The following is a 21,790-nucleotide window of genomic DNA, read 5'->3' as shown; positions in this document are numbered from 1 at the left end:
AAGTTGTGAGATAGTGAGATAGAGTTATGTAGTGAGAGAGAGGTAGATAGAGAGTGAGGTAGTGAGAGAGAGGGATGTTCTGAGGTAGTGAGATAGAAACAGTGAGTGAGTTTGTGAGGTAGTGAGATAGAGAGTGAGGTAGTGAAAGAGAGAGTGAAAGTGACTTAGTGAGATAGAAAGAGAGAGAGTGAGGTAGTGAGATAGAGAGAGAGTGAGGTAGTGAGATAGAGAGAGAGTGAGGTAGTGAGTTAGAGAGAGTGAAGTTGTGAGGTAGTGAGATAGAGAGTGAGTTAGTGAGAGAGTGATGTAGTGATTTTTTGAGGGAGTGAGTCGTGATATAGTGAGAGTGAGCTAGTGAGATAGAAATAGATAGAGTGAGGTAGTGAGATAGAGAGAGAGTGAGCTAGTGAGATAGAGAAAGAGTAAAGTTGTGAGGTAGTGTGTTTGAGAGTGATGTGGAATGCATGCTAACAATAAGCAACAAACAAGCAATGCTACAAATACCTCCCACCCCAAGACCGGCACTTACCTCTCATGCCGCTGATCAGCACGCATAAGCTGTCAGGAGAAACAAGAACAATCTATCCAAGGCTCATTAGCGCTCGTTCAACTGCCCATGATGGACCTGGCATAAAAGGCAACAGTTTCCTGATACACCGCAAAACTCTCCAGGCTCAAGAGAAACGAGAGCGACCTCATCAGCGGGAGGGGGCGGGAAAAAGACACGGACAGCGGGAGGGGAGCACCCCTGGGAGTTGGTGGGCTTGCTTTGGCCTGTCTCCATCGAGAGAGCCTGCTGTCACTTGGGAGCAGGCCTTGGGTTAGAGGGATCCCTCAGAGGCTGCAGCGCCTTTTGTAAAGTGATCTCCAAACACATTCCCAAAACCCCAAACAGGAGGTGAGGAAGGACCAGGGCACCAGAGCGAACAGGCAAGGCCCAAGCTAGTTAGAGGGGCTTTAAGGGGAAACAGAGGCCCGGACTGGGATTTGAAGCGCTGAAATCCGGATCACAGTTCACCAAAACAACCACTCGACTCGACTTTTAACATGCTGTCAAAAGCAGAGAGGGGCAACACCGGATAAAAAATACCAGAGAGCTTCAAAGAGCAAGCAAAAAATGGCATTCCAAGGACACCACAATTTTCTTCCATTTTATTATAAAATAAAAAGGTTATTTCCCTTGGGGATATCCAGGGCCCAGATGGATGAGTTGGTGCGTTCTGAGCTTTTAACATCGTTTGAAGGTTATTCAATAATGAGTTACATATCTTCTCATTTAAAAAGCTTTTTTTTTCTCTTTATGAAATACTCCAATACTTACTAAAGCATTTTTTGTTAAACCTTTCAATTGAAGCCGCTGTACATCCCTTCTTCCATTTCTTGGAATTTAGTGAACGATGTCATAAAAATATATATCGCATCTTGCAATTTTCAGGTTAAGTTTAGTGTGCTATAAATAGTTTTGGGATAGTCTGAATGTTCATATTAGGTTTCTTGCTTTTGCCACCTAAGCATTTGAGGAAAGAAGACAATAAGCGGGCATTTTGAACAGGTGACCCCAAACTACCAAAAAACGATTGCATACATCAGATAGGAGCGAAAGACAAGAGCTCTTATTCACCACTGTTCATCTGCTGAACTATGTGATCATCATGATATCGATCTCGGCGCAGACCCATCGCGTGCTACTATTATGCAGTACACACTAACAGTACTACATGCCGGGCACCCTCTAAGAAACACAAAGGAATCCTGCCTGAGAAGTCGTTTAACTAGGGCAGGGGCTAGCACGCAGCACATGCCCTCGAGCGATTTATGAAGTTTCATGCAAAGCTCTCTGGTGATAAACGTGTACTTCTGATAGTGTGACTTGGCTAAAAACGATTAAGTAAAATTACATCCCTTTCATCAACAAAATAACCATATCAATCTAGTGAGGAAAACAAACTGACACGAGAATTTAAACACCTTCAACCACCACTTACCAGCTTCATCCGGGCACGTCCTGTTTCTCCAGCGCCACGTCCATTGGCAGCCCACTGAAATGTAATCAGCTTGTTCTCGGTCACCTCAGACCCAGTGCAATTTGCAGCAAATGTGGTCCTGCAATTATGAAAGCAGTATTTTAGTGAGCACGTTATCTACGGGTACATTTCCATGCCAGTCAGCCCTGTGCACTTTCAGCTCCAAGTGTACCTTGTTACGACACATTCCCGAGTTGCAGCAGCACTCTGCATTCAAGATACCAGTTGCATATACTTTCCCCCAAAAACAGTGATTATGTAACCGCGGTTACAAGACTTAGGGTGTGGTACAAAAGTGAATAACGAAGGCTGTGAGCGTGAAATGAGGGAATAGGTACGAGAGATTAGCACTCCAGCTGCCCATGCCCCTTGAGTCCCTCGGACTCGCCCCCCCCCCCCCCATCTTCCCGGATTACTGTGACCCTTGCCCCGTTTCACATACCACGGGGGCCGCAATTCTCCTGAGCTTCGGCGGCGTTACAACGTCCTCCGGGAGTGACCACCACTCTTCCGTCCACTCCTCCTGCTCAACACCGGCTCTCTCCGCACGTCATTGGGGTGCCTCATCTGCTTCTCGTCCTCGCTCCTCGATGAGCTCATCTGCTTCACGTCCTTGTTCCTCATTTGGCTCGTCCTCGTTCCTCAGGAGTGCTCCGGTCTGTTCCCTCCGTCTCCCGAGTCCTGAACACGCACACCTCAGCGTCCTGCAATTATGGTGGGCGTTCAAGATACCAGTTGCGATGAGATCCTGTGCGGGCGGGACAGGACCAGCGGGAGGGGGCGGGAAAAAAGACGGCGGGAACCAGACAGCGGGAGGGGGCGGCAAAAAAGACGGCTACCACTGAATGATTTATTTAGCGGGAGGGGGGCGGGAAGAAAGACAGACAGCGGGAGGGGGGTGGGAAAAAGAATACAACAGCACAGCGGCCGACCTAATCAGCGGGAGGAGGGCGGGAACAAACACGGACAGTGGGAGGGGGGCGGGAAAAAGACCAGGCAGGGAAAGAAAACAACGGCCGACCGATTCAGCGGGAGGAGGGCGGAAACAGAGACGGACAGCGGGAGGGGGGGCGGGAAAAAGACAGCGGGAAACGAGGACAGCAGCCTACCTCATCACAAGAAGACTTAAAATGGCGGCCACAAGCTTCAGATTTTTTTTCGGAATTGGGGGCGTATTTTGCTGTTCTGAGTGACGGGCGACGTCACTGTCTAAAGAACAGCAAAAATGACGCCCCCAAATCCGAAAAAGACGGGGCTTCTTTGGAGGGATGGCTCTCTCCTCCAATGGCTGGCCTCCATTTAGGAAGCCAGCCAATGGAGAAAGAGCAAAAAGAGGGAGGGATAAATGCAGCACTCTAAGAATCATTAAATCTCCGACTTCCGGTTTCTGCCTTACGGCAGAACCGATAGTCCTCGACCTAAAAAGGCATATTGATTGTGTTTTGCTATAGGAAAGTGAATGACAGAATCCAAATGTTATGGAAGTAATGTAAACAGATAATATGAAAGTCGTATGTTTTGTCTTTCGAGTGTACGTTGGACATTGTGATGTGTTCACTTTAGTTGGATGATGTCCTAAACAGTTGTGTTCTAGTCAACAGCAATTGTACATAAGCATCAATTATTTAATTCAGAGTTTTTGCATGCATCTTTAAAATAGTTGTGTTGCATTCGGTTTAAAGAACTACATTATTCGTGTGAATTGAGTTTGCTAAGAACTTCCTTTCTCAGCCCCACATAGGTAAACCTGAACTAATTTAGTTATTTTTTCCTAACAGATAGGGTGTGAAGATGGATCCGTAAAATTATTCCAAATTCTTCCAGATAAAATACAGTTTGAGAAGAGTTTTGACCGTCAGAAAGGTAAGCACATGAGCAAAAAGTAATTATCAATTGTATTTGTTCTGAAATCTTGTAAGTCCAGTATTTGAAACTGAGGCACTACCCTTAGTACCTCGTTGTTGACCGATCTCAGTATCACAGGTGGCAAAAAATTTAACTGCCAAACCATGTTACTCAAGTGGAATGGAAATCTAGGGACACAGCTCTGGATGGTTGTGCTGCTCTCGTAGATGTCAACATTGGCCACCTGTTAGAATACCAGTCCATCCAACTTTGACCTGCAGCTGGACCACTCATGTAATGCCTTTTCAAATCTGCCATCAATTTTTGAATGTGCCAGATATTATAGCAAATGTCTCCACTGTACTAGCAAGTCGAGCGCTCTTTTCATTAGAATCTCCTTTGTGTGTAACTGGACGTTGTACTGGGCACATATTGTCAAGTTGGCTCTAAACTGATCTGTACTGGTCGAAGTGCCTAACTGTTTTTGTAAGTCATGACCTGTTAGGCCCCAATGCTCTTTGGATTTTATAATAAGTCAATGAACACTGTATTTATTCACTACTGTTTCTTCACAAATGACTTGCTTTGTTTGAGGTAGAGCACTAACCATGTTGTTGTTGCCCTGCAAGCCATATATTTTATATTTGATGTTTACAGGGCATGACATTTCTATTTTTCCAGTTTTGTCTTGTTAAACTTCATTTTCTTTTTTTTTTAAAGACCGGATTCTTTCCCTCTCTTGGCTCCCATCTGGTACCCACATTGCTGCTGGTTCCATAGATGCCATTCGAATCTTTGATGTTAAGTCAGGCAAGTTCAGTTTTGTTGGTAAATCCATAAGTTTTGAACTCTTCTTTTGTCTTGTATGCTATTATAGTCCGGTTGGGAAGTGTATATGATGGCTGTTGGATGGCTCACTTGTTTTTTATTTTATGATGATTGATAGTGAGGCAATTGCTTTATTTTCTTTTTGATGACTTCTGACTGTTGGCTGGTGATTCCTTATGTATTTAATGTACCTCTCCATCCCTGTAATCATGTTGTTAACTACTTTGGCACACTTTTGTGAATCAATTTGCTCACCTCCATTCAGGCCCTCTTAATTTTACTCCTCTTTAATCTTTGAATTATTTGATGCCTGGCAATCATTCAACCGTCACTCATAGCCATGGGTAGAACTTGACGCACACGTTGCACACCAGTTGATGTTACGATATTGACCTTACGTTATACCACATCGTCCACCACTATCCTTTATCCTACACACAATACAATGTTTGAAGTGTGATCTTTCTTGATTTTATTTTAATTGTAATCTTTTCTGGCTTATAAATGTAATTTGATTTGTACTTTAATGTACCTGTACCAACCTACCTCTAACATTTATATGTTTTTAAGTAATTAACTTTACGCTTTAAATATGGTTGTTAGTCTAAGTAGTTGGAAAGTGCCCCTTTTTGCATGGTTGCCTCCACTTTTTGCCAAACTGTTGATGTACTTTGACTGAGTGTGCCCTGGGTTCCTGCCAACCAGGTACCCAGAGCCTATGTTCTTTCCCTAAACTGTACTGTTGCAAAACCCAATTGGCAACTTTCTGGCCACATGTAAGTCCCTGGTAAAAGGTACCATAGGTACCTGGGGCACTGTGACCAGGGAAGGCCTCTAAGGGTTGCAGCACTTATTGTGCCACTCTTAGGGGCCCTGTACCTTTACACACACACACACACACACACTGCCATTGCAGGCTGCATGTTTTGGTCCAGAATAAAGTGAAGAGTCGACATGGTACACATCTCTGTGTGCCATGCCCACAATCCACTGCCCTTGCATAGGTAAGACACTCCTCTAGCTGGGTGCACTATACCAGTGGTGAGGGTACAGGCGCATTAGCCCTGTCCCCCTTCAGTGTCTAAGTCAATTCCTGAGCATTGGAAGTTCAGTTATGCCATAAAGAGTATATAATACTCTATCCCCCTCAACTGCTACCGGAGCCGGTAAGAAAAACCTGATGCCTAAAGACACCCCTGCACCTAACGTCCCATGGCCTTGGGTGACCCAACTGACAGTGTCCCAGCATTTCCAGGCATCTCAACTTACCTCTCCAACCAGTGGATGCTTCCAGAAGATCTTCGTCCCGAGTCTGGAGTGTTTGTTGCAACGGAGAATCCCCATAGAAACCAACAGGGCACCTGAACCAAACCTGCTGCTGTGGGTGCACCTTGTGTGCTAAACCGGATCCCCCTTTGCATAACACCAGGAGCTTTGTTCCCACAACCTTGTGGCCTGCTCGTGAGCAGCCATCAGCCGGACTCCCCCTATCCCCTGTTGTATAACACTGGGTCTCTTCTCTCTGCACCCGGCCGCCCTAGTGCAGTTGACGGTGCTTTGAGAGTACATCCTCGACCCTGGGGAACCCTGGTTCTAACCCCAGAAACCCAACTCCCACAACCAATTACTTACCTGTAAACCAATAACGTCATTTCCTCCGATAGGATTGCCTTGACTGCTTTTCTTTCAAGTGTGAAGTGTGTAGTAACTGCATGTGTAAAAACTGAATTACTTACCTTTTGTTTAGGAAATTGCACAGTGTGATGTATAGGGATATCACACTGATTAGCAAAAGTAACTTAAAAAGTAATCCAATACGTAACATGTTCAGTAATCTACAAAGTAACTGAAAAGTAATTTTGACTGTTGACTTACCTGTAAATCAACCAACTAGATTTTTACCTGCATTCAACTGTAATTCACTGCATAAACCTTGCAAAGCATTATTTCACTTACCTGCATCAGGCCTGGCTTGTTTCTAGAAATAAAATAACGAAATAATATTTTTATACAAACAAAATTGGTCTGAGTTCAGTCTTTGAGTGTGTGACATCATTTCGTGCCTAAGTGTGTACAGTAAATGCTTAAAACTAATCTCTGATAAAGTCTTACTGCTCACCCATGCTACCACAAACGGAGAGTAAGGTATTATCTACCTTTACCTTTGGTTCCACTGGACTCCGTGCACACTGTACCTCACTTTGTTGTAGTATATACAGAAACAGCTTCCTACAGTGGTCACCTCAATGTTGTGCTGGCATTCTGGTCACCCAGGTTTGTAGTGTGATTAATGTAGTAGTAGGATATACCTGTACACCCATTTTCGGATTGACACACATTTTTATTGATGTTTGCCATTCCCAGTAGACTGTCATTTGCCACCTTCTCTGATCTTACTATTTCCAATTGTAGTTAAACATAATTTCATAAAAGTCTCTTTGCTCACCTCCTAGCTCTCACTTTCCATTTTAGGCCATGCTGTGCAGAGGATCCTAGTTGACAGGAATCGGGCAACCTCTCACAACCGGGAGTGTCTGGTATGGAGTCTGGCATTCCTTTCCAACGGAGAAATTGTCAGTGCAGATTCAACAGGCAAAGTGCAATTCTGGGACTGGGAAAAAGGCACACTCATTCGGACTTTTCCTGTGTCAAACGTCGACGTCTTGTCGCTAGCCTTAGCGCCGGTAAGTAACACTTGAACTGGAGCAAGCGGAATCACAAAGCTCAAAGAAACTTAAGTTAAGAAATTTCTAGAGTGGCTCAAAAGTTAGAATAAAAGCATATTATATTTTTGACACAAGTACACTGAGCTAATGATTATCATCAAAGTAATAGAGCATGTGCAGCAGACAAGGCAGAAATATTCTGAATCCAGTGTAACCCTTAGCCTTAATTTCAGTTAATCATGGTCTGCCTGTTTTTCAACCACTGTCTGCACATTCATTGCCAAATTACAACTTGGGTGTGTTTTTTTGCTGGTTACCATTACTCACATCGTCAACCCTTCAATCCTCTTGCAATACAATTACAAATCCCTTCACTTGGCATGCACACCCTGTATGAAATTAAACCATTTGTATTCTATTGTAAATACATTTATATAGAGCTTTCTAACCCAGACAAGGCGACAAATCACTTTTTTTGGAAGGTAGTACACTACTCCGGTACCCATAAAGGATTAGTGGTGAATTAGTATAGTGAAATATGAAAGTAGTTTGAGTGGTGGATATGTCAGGCAGGTATTTGGTTTGAGAAGGATATTGGAGGGATAGAAGAGGGAAAAAGGTTTGCATTTATATAGCACTAGCTACCCCTGATGGGGTGATGAAGCGCTTTTTTGGCAAGTAGCACGCTACTACGGAACCCATAAATAGCAAGGGGAAACAATTATTATAGCTCAACATTAGCCAACAAGAACTATAAATAATCTAGACACTTTACAATTTCTGCTTGGTACACACATCCAAATGACTGAATGCAAATGTGCCCATATTAATAAAACGTTTTCAGAAATGCTCATACCATTTTAGCAAAAGGTTGGTTTACCCATATATTGGAAACCTGACAAACATCACACACTACAACTAAGAAACAGGGTTAAACACAGCATGGGTAAAAGGAGAGAATCAAATAAAGTTACAGAGGCTGCTCTGAAATTGACTACTTGATGGAAGGATGTACGCATATGGAAGTAACGAGGCCTAGGCAAACATTTCAGAAACTAGGAAAAAACATCCGCAAACATACAAATTAAAAACCAGATAAGAGTTTACAAAGTCTGCAAATATCAGAATAATTGCTTGATCTCAGGAAATAAAGTGAACGTAAACTTGTGATGAATGAGTAACTGAACGTGCACAATTTAATGCTTGTACTAAAGAGTCATTGAAACAACCAATCACATTTAATGCACCCTGACAGAGAGACTACATGATGACACAGTATACCTCAAAAACATTCACCTTTATTTGACTGTTTGTAGAGTCCTAGAAACATGCCTAGAACTTGGAGAAGAGGATACGAAATTAATATTCCATATTGAATCACAAGTGTACTTCAGCACAATGAAAGAACAAGATTCCAATTCAACAGGCCCAATACAAAAAACAAGGTGATGGAAAGGCTATAGGCTTTTGCCTACTCTAGAGGGAGACCCAAGTTATGTAAATCAATCTTAGCCCTGCTCCGATTGGAATAGTCCAGCTCAAACTGGTAGGCCATGTCGCCCTCCAGGTGGAACACAAGCAACCTCAGCATCTACATGACACCCCTTGCAGACATCAACAGAACCCACAACAACATTGTCTCCTACGCCGACAGCACCCAACTCGTCCTCTCGCTCTCAGGAGACCCCACCACGACAAAGACCAACTTCCACAGCTCTATGAAGAACATCTCAGTCTGGCTGAGGAACAACTGTCTGAAGCTCAGCATTGACAAAACTGAAATACTGATCTTTGGCAGAGACACTTCCCTCTGGAATGACTTCTTGTGGCCATGGGAACCTGACCCACCCTCACTACGAAACACCACGCCCACAATCTCTGCATCATCCTGGACAGCAAACACTCCATGAAATGTTATGGTAATGCTATCTCCTCAGCCTGCTTCCACACTTCCCCCATGCTCCACAGAGTCTTCAAGTAGAAAACGGACGCAGGCTCTCATCACCAGCCTGCTGGACTACAGCAAGGCACTCTATGCAGGCACCACCACTGAAATAATGAGATGACTCCAGACAATCCAGAAAGCAGCAACCAGACCGATCCTCAACCAGCCAAAGAGAACGGACATCACCTAGCAACTGAAAGACCTCCACTGGCTCTCCATCCAGAAAGGATGCCAATGCAAGAGCCTGACCCACGCCTACATAGCCCTCCACGACTACGGAACCACCAACATGAAGCATAGCTCGATCTTCCACCTACCTCCCAGGAACCTGCACTTCCCCTGCCCTCGTACAGATACCACGCATCTGCTACTGCCGCACCGAAGGACGCTCCTCCTCTCACCACACCGCCAAGTCTTGGAACTCCCTTTCCCTCCACCTACGTACTTCACCCTGCTGACTCACTTCAGGACTCACGTTGCACAACCACAAACCCTCACTCTGGGTTCCAGAAGGACTCACCCTTACCAAGGTGTCTCTAGAAAGGAGACTAAGGTAAAGCCTTCCATCCGGCCCGTGGCAGAAATACCAGAATAACTAAACTTTAACACTCCCTAATGTTTTTTTGATGATCTCACATAATCAGTTTCTTTCTTAATGTCACTGGTGACATCTCGTGCTATCAGTGGCATAAGACAAGTTACAAGAAAGGTACGTTTCTTTAACTCAGAGGTATTTGGTGGTGGCCGGCACAGATTAGGGGTGGCGTGGTGGTGTGGATTGAGGAGGAAGGGGAATGCTAACAAAACAAGCATTAGCATAGCCAATAGGTCTAACCTTTGGGATCTTAAAAGTGTTTAGCCATGCAACAGTTGATGTTGTTGCACCAAGGATATTGTGCTGCATAACTAAATACTTATAAGGTCCCAAAGGCGAGACCTATTGGCTCTGCCAATGCTTGTTTGCTTCTGTCCCATTCCCGCTCTGTTTAGTAAACTGCCTTCTCCCATGCCAGATACACTACCAACCTTTTTGGTGCTTCTTTTTCCATTGGAAGTAAACAAAAAGGAGAAAAGGCAAAGTCACACCAGAAAGGAGGAAAGTAACATAAAAAGGCAATTTGGTTTATATTTTTAAAAATAGTCCAAGCGAAATAAACTATGTTAATGAGAACGTATGCTCTATTTGCTAATGTATTTAATATACGAAACTGCGCCAAAAATGAGGAATACTGCCCTCCCTGAAGTGCAGCGGACCACATTTACATATTCACTTGTTACAAATACGCAGACATTCGTAATCCTCGGACACACAAGTTAGCATTTCTTTTATAGGGGTTATTCATGCTCCTTTGTAATTCTTTAGAGAGTTGCAGACACCCATAGTGACCGTGGGCTACTTTAGACTCTGTAGTTTGGAGCAAAGCCTTTCTCTGTGCGCATAGAAACACAATTAGTGCCTTGCACGCTAGACGCGCAAAGCATGCCACATTTTTCTCCGCTCCCTATATGAAAAAAAAAAATTCCTACAAAGAAGAGATCGTACTCATTTGTCCAACCATTGCAATACAGCTTTAATTTACTAATTTCTTAGTATTGTGCAGAGCAGAAATTTCCAGGAGGAGTCCTCGCTACCATAATTTCCAATTTGTTTGAAAGACCATGAGGGGCACTAAGCCGTCAGTAGTGACTGCTGTTTGTGATATATATATATATATATATCAATCAAAGAAAAGCGACCCATCTCCTGAAGTCCAGGGCCTGTTGACAGATGGCGAGCAGGCACCGAGCGGATCACTCGGTAATTAATTCCACACAACAATCCTTCACAGGAAAGCTCGCTCTCGGGATAAGTTTCACCACAGTTTATTCAAGCAAAGTAACGCGTTTCGACAGCAAAAGCTGTCTTGATCACACAATTGCATATTGGAACAGGAGGTTCATACATAGGTATACAACACTAAGGAAGGACTAAAAGTTAGATAACTAGTGTCCAAATCCTAGTGTGGCGGCCATCTTGTAATGGTATATACATATAAGTGGTAACACTGTTCTACCACGTTTTGTGTCCTTAAATACATATAAGTCCAACTTTAAAGTATATTATGTACATAATCTTAGTGTACAAAGACGTTTCATATATATACACACAGTTACAGACAAGGATAACACATTCTTTCGACATAGTGCCTGAATATTGTCGCAAATCCTATTAACTGCTTATTCACATCTATATGTACAAGGATTGTCAAGGGTATACTATATACATGTATACACTATTTCCATAAAATTCAGTATATCAATAAAGCTGCTGATATCTATGATATGTCTATTTACATCTCTATTTACACAACTGCCAAGGTGATCGTAAATAGTGTTGGCTATATTCAGCATAGTGCCGTAGTTCATCCAGAAATATACCATTGTGGTCTAGACCAATAGATTAAACGTGTCCCACAAAATATATAGTATATGTTCAACACAAAGCCGCTACATTATGTAGAAATTACCTAAAAACGCATCCTGTGTCAATAAAGAGAAGAAAATGTGAAGGAAAAAATATAAGTGCAAAAATTAGAATAATTGTTTAACTACAAAAAGTGCAAGTTCTTATCTGATAAACAGGACCCTCGGAAGAAAGGGGTAGGTTGTCAGGGATGAGTACAACAATCCACTATTCAAGTAACCTGTCCTTTCTTCCTACAAGTGAAAAAATAAATAAAATACATTTACAATGGAATTCAGAAAAACACAAACATGTTGCAGATTAAATAAAGTACACTGGAAATTAACAGATCAATGAGATGTAGGGGACCAAGACCAAACATTAATCTTTTAGATGATAGGCAAGTTCTTCATCCAGATTGTGCCCTTTTGGGTATTTGGTCTCAAGATTAATTATCCACTTTGATTCACGTTTCCGAAGGGCAAGAGTTCTATTACCACCCCTAGGACCCAAGTGGACTTGTTCCAAAGCATAACAACTTAACAAATTGCTGTTGGAACCATGAACAAGTTTGAAATGTCTTGCTATGGGGTAGTGGGGGTCTTTGTTGGTTATCGCCCGCATATGTTCAAGAACTCTTTTTTTGGTCATAAGTGTGGTACTTCCCACATATTTCATCTTGCATGGGCACATCAGTACGTATACACAGAAGGTGGAACTACAAGTCAGAAATTGCTCAATATTTTAGTATCAAAACCAGGGATGGAAACACTTTTTACCATACTGCTGATACGACAGGCTTTACAATGCCCACAAGGGTAGAAGCCTTTAAGTTGATGATCATTTATTGTTTTTTTAGATGTAATATCATTGCGAGCAATGATGTCTCTTATGCTTCTACCTTTTCTATAGGTAATTTGGGGCCTGCGTGGTATACTGGGACCGATGATAGGGTCACTAGTCAGTACATCCCATTTGCAGCTAGTATTTTAGAAATTTCAGTTGAGTTACTGTTGAAGGTAAATATTGCCCTCAAAGTAACTTCAGGATCCTGGTTATTTTCTTGAGTGTTAGTATCATCATTGGGATTCAATAGTGAAATTCGTTCTACACTCATGACTCTTTCTTTTGCTTTATTGAGTACCCATTCGGGGTAACCTCTCTCTCTGAATCTGGACATAATGATGTCCATCTCATTCTCAAAGGCAGGAATGGTACTACAGTTTCTTTTCGCCCTCAGCAGCTCACCATAAGAAATACTCCACTTGAGAGTGTCCGGATGGCTGCTGAGGGCGTGAAGAAGAGTATTACCAGCTGTAATTTTTCTGTAGAGACTAGTAGTCAGGACGTGTTGTTCAGCTGTTATTCGGAGATCTAGAAACTCTATGGTAGTACCACTAATCTAACTCGTCAATTTGATGTTGTGATTATTGGTATTCAGGATGTTAATGAATTCCTTAGCCATTTTTTCCTACCCGTCCAAATGACAAACAAATAGATATATCTGAGCCACACCTTTACTTATGAGAAATACAAGTTCAAGGTGTGGTCAGATCTAATCTCCTCCTCCCATTTTCCTAAGAAAAGGTTGGCAAAGCTCGGCGCAAAACATGTGCCCATAGCCGTGCCACGGATCTGTTGAAAGAGATTCCCATCGAACATGAAGATGTTACCGGTTAGACATAATAACATCATGTCCAATATCATGTTAGTGTGATCGTATGGATCTCCTTTGTAGATAGTGACGGCTAGCTTGTATACCTTCCTTATGGTCGATTATAGTATACAAGGAATTCACATCCATTGTAATCAGCAAATCAGTGGGCTCCCACACCACATCCTGTAGCTTACAGATAAAATCAGTACTATCTCTCACGTATGATGGTAAACCAGTCACATATTCCCTCAAAAAGAAATCAACATACTTAGAGACATTTTCTAGGGCTCTTCCAATAGAGGACACAATGGGTCTCCCTGGTGGTAAAGTGGGGTTCTTATGTATTTTTGGAAGAAGGTACAATATTGACAGTTTTGGGTAATCTCTCTTTAAAAAACAGTATTCTTCCCATGTTAGTAACCATGTCTCTTCCCACCCTTTCAGTTTTTCCCATATATCTGTGATACTGTTGTTATATACATTAGAGTTCACAGGTAAGTAGAATTGTTCATCGTCCAACTGTCTCTGTGCCTCCATGATGTACAAGTCTTTAGGCCACAACGCAATATTGCCCCCTTTATCTGAGGGCGAATTATGATATTTGTGTCATTAGCTAGGTCAATCAGAAAATGTCTTTGTTCACATGAGAGATTGTGACATACTTTTTTATTTGCTCTTCTTTTCAGTTTCAAAAGTGATTGAGTCACAACGTCTTGAAAAGTGTCTATATTATCATGAGGTAAATTTGGATAAAAAATAGAGCGTGGTCTAAAGCCAGTACATGGGGTTCGATTTGTAGTCATACCCAATTCTCTTTCATTGTCCGTGGAAGTAGCGTCATCATTCACAGTCAAAAATTCTTGTATCCTGTGGATCCCTGGTGCGTCTCCCACAAGGGGGTTAGGGAAGGTGCTAGAGATGGTGTCTATTTGTGAGGATATACCTATAGGATTTTGTTTGTGAAGGTGATGCCATTTTTTGAGTTTTACTTTTCTCACAAATTTGTATAAATCTATTCTAGCATCTGCATAGTTAAAGACTTCAGATGGACAGAATGTGAGTCCAAGACAAAGAGTAAATTTTTCCGCAAAAGTTAATTGCCTACTACTCAGATTAATAATAGTTTGATTTACCGTAGTAGGATCCATCATTCATTGTTCATTGAACCTCGTGTTCTTGTTCCCATGGGTTCTTTTGCGTTTTTCTTTGTTTTGTTTTTGTTTTCTTCGCTTGCGTCTGTTTGCTCCTCCCCTCCCTCTTCCTCGGCCCCCTGTTTTTCCTCTCATCGGTGGTGACTCGGGGGCTGACCTTGATGTTTGGCGGCCCTTCTTCAGGACCTTGAACTCGTTCAAAAAAATGTGGTCTCCTCCTTAATATCGGTCTTTCAGACATAGCACTCACAGTTGAAACAGAGAGATTAGTATCAGATCCACTTGCATCCAATATAGTATTATTGTTCGATATTGTACTACCTGCCTGTGCAGTTTTCTGTGGATTTGGTTCTTTATATAGATGGTCATATTTGGGACTATACGTCAGAATTCTACCGTATTCATAATCTAGACAGTCTCTATGTAATTTACGTTGTTTACGCATCTTTATATCTTCTTCATGATGGTCTAGTTTAGGTTTCAGGTCTTTTAGGAATTTTTTTACCATATCCTGATCGGTACTTTTAGACAATTAGTCTTCCAAGGTTTTTATTCCCGCAATGATCACTTTGCGATCCTCCCATGCGTATTTTATCAGGATATTCATCATAGTCCTTGATCCATTGGCCGAATTTTCTTGCCAGTCTAACAGCATTTGCGGGTTTAAAGATTCGTAAGATGGCATTATGTAAATTCGTAGACCTCTTGGAACCATTTGTTTATCCACATAGTCCTGTAATGAGATAGCCTCCCACCATTTGGATGTTTCAGATTTTTTTAGTTTTTCCAATTTCTTTAGCTTGGTGAGTAGTGATGTGTCCAAATGATTTTCGTTTCTCTGAGTATTGCCAGTACCTACGCCAGGGGCCCTAGAAAACAGAGCTGCTGCCGCTGCACGGCGTTCTGCATCCATTATTTGTGTTTGAATAAAATGTGAGTTATTTATTTTTTCACTTGTAGGAAGAAAGGACAGGTTACTGGAATAGTGTATTGTTGTACTCATCCCTGACAACCTACCCCTTTCTTCCGAGTGTCCTGTTTATCAGATAAGAACTTGCACTTTTTGTAGTTAAACAATTATTCTAATTTTTGCACTTATATTTTTTCCGTCACATTTTCTTCTCTTTATTGACACAGGATGCGTTTTTAGGTAATTTCTACATAATGTAGCGGCTTTGTGTTGAACATATACTACATATTTTGTGGGGCACGTTTAATCTATTGGTCTAGACCACAAGGGTATATTTCTGGATGAACTACGGCACTATGCCGAATATAGCCAACACTATTTACGATCACCTTGGCAGTTGTGTAAATAGAGATGTAAATAGACATGATATCATAGATATCAGCAGCTTTATTGATATACTGAATTTTATGTAAATAGTGTATACATGTATATAGTATACCCTTGACGGTATGTAACTGTTACCATGGATTTTTTACAACGCATACCATTACAACGGATACCTTTACATCGCATTACACTACAACGCACATACTATTACAACGCATACCATTACATCATAAGTATAATTATAGGTAAGTTTATCTTTTTTTTTTTAAACATTGGGTTTTGGGGTACAGGGGTATTTTTAGGTTTTAGGGCTAGGTTTGGGTTTTGGGGTACAGGGGTGTTTTTAGGTTTTAGGGCTGGGTTTGGGTTTTGGGGTACAGGGGTATTTTTAGGTTTTAGGGCTGGGTTTGGGTTTTGGGGTACAGGGGTATTTTTAGTTTTTAGGGCTGGGTTTGGGTTTTTGGGGTACAGGGGTATTTTTAGGTTTTGGGGTTGTGTTTGGGTTTTGGGGTACAGGGGTATTTTTAGGTTTTAGGGTTGTGTTTGGGTTTTGGGGTACAGGGGTATTTTTAGGTTTTAGGGTTGGGTTTGGGTTTTGGGGTACAGGGGTATTTTTAGGTTTTAGGGTTGGGTTTGGGTTTTGGGGTACAGGGGTAGTTTTAGGTTTGGGTTTTGGGGTACAGGGGTATTTTTAGGTTTTAGGGTTGGGTTTGGGTTTTGGGGTACAGGGGTATTTTTAGGTTTTAGGGCTGGGTTTGGGTTTTTGGGTACAGGGGTATTTTTAGTTTTTAGGGCTGGGTTTGGGTTTTGGGGTACAGGGGTATTTTTAGGTTTTAGGGTTGGGTTTGGGTTTTGGGGTAGAGGGTTTTTTTAACCTATTTTTACAAATATTAAAATTACAATTAATTTAAATAATAATTTTATTAAAAAAATATTACAAATAATGAAATTAAATAATACATTAATAAATATTTACATTATATTTTAAAATTATTTATTATTATTATTATTATTATATACTTACCTATACTTACGTTGTAATGGTATGCGTTGTAATAGTATCTGCGCTGTAGTGTTTTGCGTTGTAAAGGTATCCGTTGTAACATGACTTGCGTTGTAAAAAATCCGTTGTAATGTTATGCGTGCTAAAAGTACGCGTTGTAACATCATATATCCACCCTTGACTATCCTTGTACATATAGATGTGAATAAGCAGTTAATAGGATTTGCGACAATATTCAGGCACTATGTCGAAAGAATGTGTTATCCTTGTCTGTAACTGTGTGTATATATATGAAACGTCTTTGTACACAAAGATTATGTACATAATATACTTTAAAGTTGGTCTTATATGAATTTAAGGACACAAAACGTGGTAGAACAGTGTTACCACTTATATGTATATACCATTACAAGATGGCCGCCACACTAGGATTTGGACACTAGTTATCTAACTTTTAGTCCTTCCTTAGTGTTGTATACCTATGTATGGACCTCCTGTTCCAATATGCAATTGTGTGATCAAGACAGCTTTTGCTGTCGAAAACGCGTTACTTTGCTTGAATAAACTGTGGTGAAACTTATCCCGAGTGCGAGCTTTCCTGTGAAGGATTGTTGTGTGGAATATATATATATATATATATATATATATATATATATATATATATATATATATATATATATATATATAATGTTATACTTGCATATACGCGCACATATATTGCCATTATATTGCTCTGTATATTATTTTGACAACTCATGTATGTGTATATTTAAGTATTAACGGTATATAAATATATTATTCTATGAAATTTGTATTGCCAGTTTAGGTAGCAATAAACGTTCATAACGTTGAAAATTGCGTGTTTGGGTACTTATTTATCAATATAAACGTAGCATACATGTTCATGGTGTCGCAAATGAACATGTCACAAATATATTTTATTCGGACTCCAAAAACGTATGTACAGTAATTTCTGCAGATAAATTATTTTACAGGATAATTTTACATTTTTATATACAGTGGTTACATATTGTTTATGGGCGAAAAGTAGTTCCATTGCACAGCAGGAGGAAAGCAGGTCCCCGCGTCCCAAACTAATATTACATTATTCACAATTACCGCCGGCTTTTTACGCGACTTAAACGTATAATTACGCAGCCGCGTGCATTACACGCTTGACAGAGAGGGTTGAGCTGGTCAGAGCCCGCAGATAAAAAGTGGAGAAAACCCGCTGCAGTTGAAAATTAAGTTTTCGGAAATGCCGGGCAACCCTGATTTGCAAAGTCTTGGCTGCAGAGTTGCAACATCTAATTATAGATGCATGCTGTTCCTCCTCCAGCAATAATTTAACAAAAGTTCCAGTTTTTTTTCTCCTTCTTTACAACCCCAATTTCTGTTTTGTGTGTATTTTTGTGAGCTGTGTGACATTAAAAAACAGGTCTGGTTCTTTGATTTTAATGTTATTGCAAGCGGGCTCCAAATCTATCCACAAAAAAGGGCATTAGCTTCATAAAATTATTATTGGTGGGAGGGGGTCATTGATAGCGCCACCTGCCTCTTTGTGGCCATCAGGATGATAAATGCTTCCTTCAAAGGGGCTCTGCGTGGGCTCTACTGCAGCCCCAGCCCTGCAGCCTGTCGAGTGTCAATTATAAATAAGGCTCCCTGTTTTCCGTTTTTATGGATTTTTACAGATAAATGCAGACAGAAAACAATGTGTTTTCTGTCTGCATTTATTTTTAAGAGTGGATAAATACAGAAAATTATGCTCCTTTTAAGTGACACTCCATGCTGTCTTTGATGAATTATAGGACCGCAGCTGAGCACATGGACAGCATGGGAAATTAAAAAACAGGATGAAATGTATTTAAATAATGGCATATGTCAACATACGTTTATGGTATAATGCTAGTATTTACCAGTGGATGTAATGTTATGCAATATTTGACAGCTTAAATAGCTAAAACACGACAGACTTCAAAGTATGAGTGCGCGCCATCAATTAAATAAATATGGAAATGTATTGTTTTTCAATTTTATTTATACGCAAAACACAAAATAAATCTGGATAAATACAGATGAAATGGCCAAAAATAAATCTGGATAAATACAGACGGAAATGTTAAAAAAATAAATACCATAAAACCGGGAACCCTAATTATAAAGATGTTTGCATTCTGCTATTATTTTTTGAAGCAGGTAACTAAGCTTCAGGTTTGTAGTGGAGTTGACAGAAACGTGTCTGCCACATTAGTACATAAAAAGTACATTCTGTGTGAGATGTGCACATTTATGTCTATACACACGCACATGATTTATGTATGTATACAATATGCAGACACATCCGTTTATGTGCATGTATTGTGTATAGCGCCTACCAGTCTGTCTACCATGATAAAACAGGTTCTTTTTGAATTTCTCTCTAAAGGGAGTAATAGCGCGTTCCACTATACTCTTGGTTGTGTTTTGAAGCCATGACATGGTGACTGTATGGATCGGCTGGCAAGAATAGTAAGGCACCCTCTCCCAGCTGCCCCTCCCCCTGTATCTGGCAGCAGCCCTGAAACCATCAAAAGCGAAAGCACGGCATGTTGCATGTCACATGACCCACCAGGAATGCAGCTGACACCCCTGCGCGCCTTTGCTCGCTCCCAAGACCCAAACGCCATGGGAGGTAAACTTTATAGAAAAAGTGGTACATGCACCTGCGTTTTGCCATTTACGTGCTTTCATTACTGAAACACACTAAGGCCAATCAGACGTGTGGGAGGAGTCTGACCCACACGGAGAAGTTTGTACTGATTACATGAAGCCTTCCATAGAGAAGTGCATGGCTAGGCTCCACCTAAAAAAAACATTTACCTTTTTGCCGCGTCTCTGTTCCGTCTCTCCTCTGTCAGATTTGGCAGAACAGCTAGCAGGAAGCACACCCAGGCTTCCCTGACCAATCACAACGCTGCAATGCAGCGTTGTGATTGCTCTGAGCGCTGGGGTTTGGCAGTCAGATGAAGACTGGCGGCCTGGGCAAGTTACAGCCTGCATGGAGAACATGAAAAGTCCACATGACTGTTAGCCGGCCCCAGAGGGCCGGCCAAGCATTCATGAGCACATGGAGTTCGCAAACCATTCCTCTCTTCCCCTGCTCTGAGAGCAGAGCAGCCCCACCCGCCAGCCAACAAAGAAGCTGGAAAAAATAAAATGTTAATAACAACAAGTTATTAGCATTATATTTTTCCTTTGTCACACTGCCTAAAAGCAGTGGGGCGACGCTCCTCCGCCATAGTGTTAAAGTATCTAGAGACCGTGGCCAGCAATCTAAACATGGGTGCGTTGACGGAAAGGCAGGATGGCAGTAGGGGATGGTATGAGTAATTTATTGTCTTTGAGAAAATAAAACTAGTTTAACACATTAGCTTTATGGTGCAAGAGTGTATCTCAAAATCAAGATTATGGTAAAAAAAAATGTAAGGGGCAATGGAGAACAGGTACTTTGGGTACTTCTGAAACTAATAAAACAGCCTTTACCTAAATGCAAAAATTATCGTGCAGCACATCTGCATTGTGCTTAAGAGAGCAAGATTGTTACTGGAAGAGCAGACCCTGTAGTAGACAGCACATTTAGGCTTGTTAAAGATTTAATCTGAAGTTCTAATGAATCCCAGACATTCCGTACTTCATAGAGCACTTGATGCATTGGAGAGTATCACATGCAGCAGTAACTCAGAACACAGAACATTTATTTCGGCTAAGCTGGTCTCCCATCTGGCCCTTTAGAATGTAAATGTAAAGCTTTTCTTTCCTTAAAGTCCACTGGTAATTAATGACTGTTTCTTTCAGAGTGAAGACAGCTTTGTGGTGGGCACAGCAGAAGGAACTGTCTTTCAGTACCAGCTTCTGCCTGTCAGAAATGGAGAAAAGGAATGCCACTGGGTGAGGACCAAGACTTTCAAGTACCACACTCACGATGTCCGATCGGTGGCACACAGCGCAACAGCACTCATCTCTGGAGGTACATCATGTGTCACACTCAATTTTCTAATAATGTCAATGAGTAGCACTCATTACTCTTCTCTGGAGCTGTTGTAGTCTCATGAAGACTGGTCCATGGCACACTTGAAAACATAAAAAGGAGTATCCCCCCCCAATAACAAGGGGTTAGGACCTCCAACCACACAACAGTATCTAAATTCCCCAGTGTTCAATAACAATTTACGCATTAGACCCTGTTTAGTTTGAATATTGGATTTCTTATTTACTATACAACTAGCTATGGCCACATACCCACAATAAAATTAGTCCTACGTGTAGCATCCTTTAATTCTTTTATCACACTTATCAAAAATGTATTTTGTTCTTATATCATATGCAAAATTATTAAGTGCAGACATTAGCATATTGTATAAAACATTCCACTCACTACTTTAATGAAATCCTAACCTGCAATACAAATGATTTTTTTCATCTTTCAATAAGATGTGCCTCTATATGGTTGATCATGAGCATAACTGAGAAAATACATCCTCATTTGACACAGGTAGCCCATTTACATCATCAGTGCAAGTTTTGCTGGTTGTACAAATATATTCTACTTTCTTCAGGACAAAGTTAACAGTTCTTTCTAGTGCCAGAATAATACAATGAGAAGTACATTCTACAAAATGGAATAATAATTGCTAAACCATAAATAAACAGTAGTTGAAGCCACAAAAATGTGTCACAGTCACCGCCACCATAATACTTGGTGTGAGTTCAATAGGCAAAAGTTTACAAAAAATGATCAGAATTAACTTTGCCTTTGTTCCAACTCTGCACCCAAGATGCACATGAGTAAGTAATGGCAGCTTGCATACCTAACTTCTTAAAGACTTAACTTGTCCCTCTAGCTTGAAAACCCTAGACTGGAAAACAAACACATTGTAAACAAACATACC

General features: G+C 41.1%; 1 protein-coding gene and 1 non-coding gene across 3 annotated transcripts in view; one reads left to right on the top strand and one right to left on the bottom strand.

Moving 5' to 3' along the window:
- Nucleotides 1–21,790, top strand: part of UTP4 (UTP4 small subunit processome component) — a 145,953-nt gene that overhangs the window by 80,201 nt on the left and 43,962 nt on the right. For both annotated transcript variants that reach the window (XM_086945769.1, XM_086945770.1), the window contains exons 4-7: nt 3,803–3,887; nt 4,590–4,679; nt 7,170–7,381; nt 20,697–20,868. In XM_086945769.1, coding sequence (XP_086801895.1) covers nt 3,803–3,887; nt 4,590–4,679; nt 7,170–7,381; nt 20,697–20,868 — 559 coding nt within the window. The remainder of the gene's footprint in view (nt 1–3,802; nt 3,888–4,589; nt 4,680–7,169; nt 7,382–20,696; nt 20,869–21,790) is intronic.
- LOC147677870 (small nucleolar RNA snR60/Z15/Z230/Z193/J17) lies at nt 1,579–1,662 on the bottom strand. The gene has a single exon (XR_015302996.1). It is a non-coding gene; the product is annotated as a small nucleolar RNA snR60/Z15/Z230/Z193/J17 (small nucleolar RNA).

This window comes from Lissotriton vulgaris, chromosome 12 (assembly GCF_964263255.1).
Source record: "Lissotriton vulgaris chromosome 12, aLisVul1.2, whole genome shotgun sequence".
NCBI lineage: Eukaryota > Metazoa > Chordata > Amphibia > Caudata > Salamandridae > Lissotriton > Lissotriton vulgaris.
Note: the sequence above shows the minus strand (reverse complement) of the source record. Positions and strands in the feature narration are given on the sequence as shown.